Below are 1659 nucleotides of genomic sequence, written 5' to 3'. Positions count from 1 at the left end.
TTTCCCTGCTCCTTCCTTTCCCTTCTCCTCATCTTTCAAAAGGCAGCTGATGAATATCATGAATGGCTCAGTCCCACTGCTGTGGTTGTGCCCTGTTCTGTGACTGGGTACTGTTCTGAGCCCTGAGGTGCTGTGTGACTATGAGTCTGACTTAGCCTGTGTTTGAGGTGGCCAGAGAACAAAGAGCTGTTGACAGTGGAGTGGTGTGAAAAAGTCATGTTAACTAATGAACCCAGACTGATAGCTGTGGATGATGAACAAGGACCATATTCTGTGTTTGGCTTTTCATATGACTTTCAGATACAGCTGCTGAGGGAAGGATTACTTGCAAATGTGCAACTAAAGCGGTAAAGTTATTCTGCTGCTGCCAGAAGTAATCATGGGTTAGTGGTGCTCTGCCTTCATTAGTGTAACGAATCACCGTTAGTGACTAGATCTCCTGCCGGTGTAAATCGTGGGTTACACTAATGAAGTCGTTAGAGTGAGACACATTTTTTACAAAAAAAAAAGTGATTAATCTTGGAAAAAAATAGAGTGGGAAGTAGTAATTTTTCATCACTCAGTGTCTTGAGACAAAGATGAAGTATTTTTTCTTAAGAGTTGTCTTAGTCAAATAAGTAATAGGACTCGTTGTGGGGATACTTGGGAGAGATCTAGTGGCTTCATTAAGACCAACTACATGATCTAGTGAGCTGTTCTCACCTTAAAATCTATGCATAGCTGGCTTGTATATAATACAGCGAGGCCAGAATCCAGTTCAGTCTATCATTAGAAATTACTGTTTATTTATTTGCAATGTCATAACTTTTTTTCTTTTTTTTAACAGGAAGACCATTGGTGTTTTCTGTTGTGGACCAAACAAAATCTCTAAGATACTTCATAAACTGAGCAACAGCAACAACTCTTATGGGACAAGGTTTGAGTATAATAAAGAATCCTTCAGCTGAAAGTCTGTTGGACTAGCAAGACTCTCTAGAAGATAAAAGTGCAATTTTTTGTTTGTACAACTTAAAAGTTCAGCTGTGGTTTAAACAGACAGAAATGTACCAAAGAATAGCACAAATTTTCTTATTTATGATTATTTAAGACTGGAAAATGATGGATGCAGCAGTATACCAACAAATAATAAGTGCTTATGCTCAAAGCCAAATGTTCTCACACAATATTTGTGGCAGTGGTGATTCTTTGGAGTTGTTTCTGGTAATTAAAAAGTACAGAAGCTGGGGAGAGACACAGTTGCTTTAAAAGCTGATGGAAGAACGATCTGTGGAGTGTTTGAACTTCTTCCACATCAGTCTTCTAAAGCTGGATCAGTAAACCAAACCCCAGGTTAATCCAAATGACAAAACACAGTGCATTACAAAGACCTATTGCTTTTGTTGGTATACAAATCTCATCATGGCTTTGGGGTGGAAACACTCCATAGTAAAGGTTTTATTCACTGCGGAACAGGATTCTGTATTTAAAGTATAGTGTTACTCTTGCTAGTCTGCTTCTGTGGTGGATGTGATTATTCCCACCCTGGATGGAAGACAGGGTGGAATATGGGGAAAGATATAAGTTAGCCTATGGAAAAGTGAGTTCAACTGTGTAGCACCTGTGGGCAGACTCTGCCGTGATGTAAATCACAGCCTTTTGGCAAGCAAACAGCTGCATGTG

General features: G+C 39.5%; 1 protein-coding gene across 1 annotated transcript in view; it reads left to right on the top strand.

Annotated features, from left to right (window-relative positions):
• Positions 1-1420, top strand: part of LOC104469363 (NADPH oxidase 4-like) — a gene marked incomplete at its 5' end in the record, with an annotated part of 12239 nt that extends 10819 nt beyond the window's left edge. The window contains one exon of the mRNA XM_010083836.1: positions 827-1420. Coding sequence (XP_010082138.1) covers positions 827-947 — 121 coding nt within the window. The remainder of the gene's footprint in view (positions 1-826) is intronic.
• Between the last annotated feature and the right edge of the window lie 239 nt (positions 1421-1659).

The sequence above is a fragment of the Pterocles gutturalis genome, unplaced genomic scaffold, assembly GCF_000699245.1.
Source record: "Pterocles gutturalis isolate BGI_N339 unplaced genomic scaffold, ASM69924v1 scaffold11145, whole genome shotgun sequence".
Taxonomy (NCBI): Eukaryota; Metazoa; Chordata; class Aves; order Pterocliformes; family Pteroclidae; genus Pterocles; species Pterocles gutturalis.
This window is presented reverse-complemented; position numbering and strand designations above follow the sequence as displayed.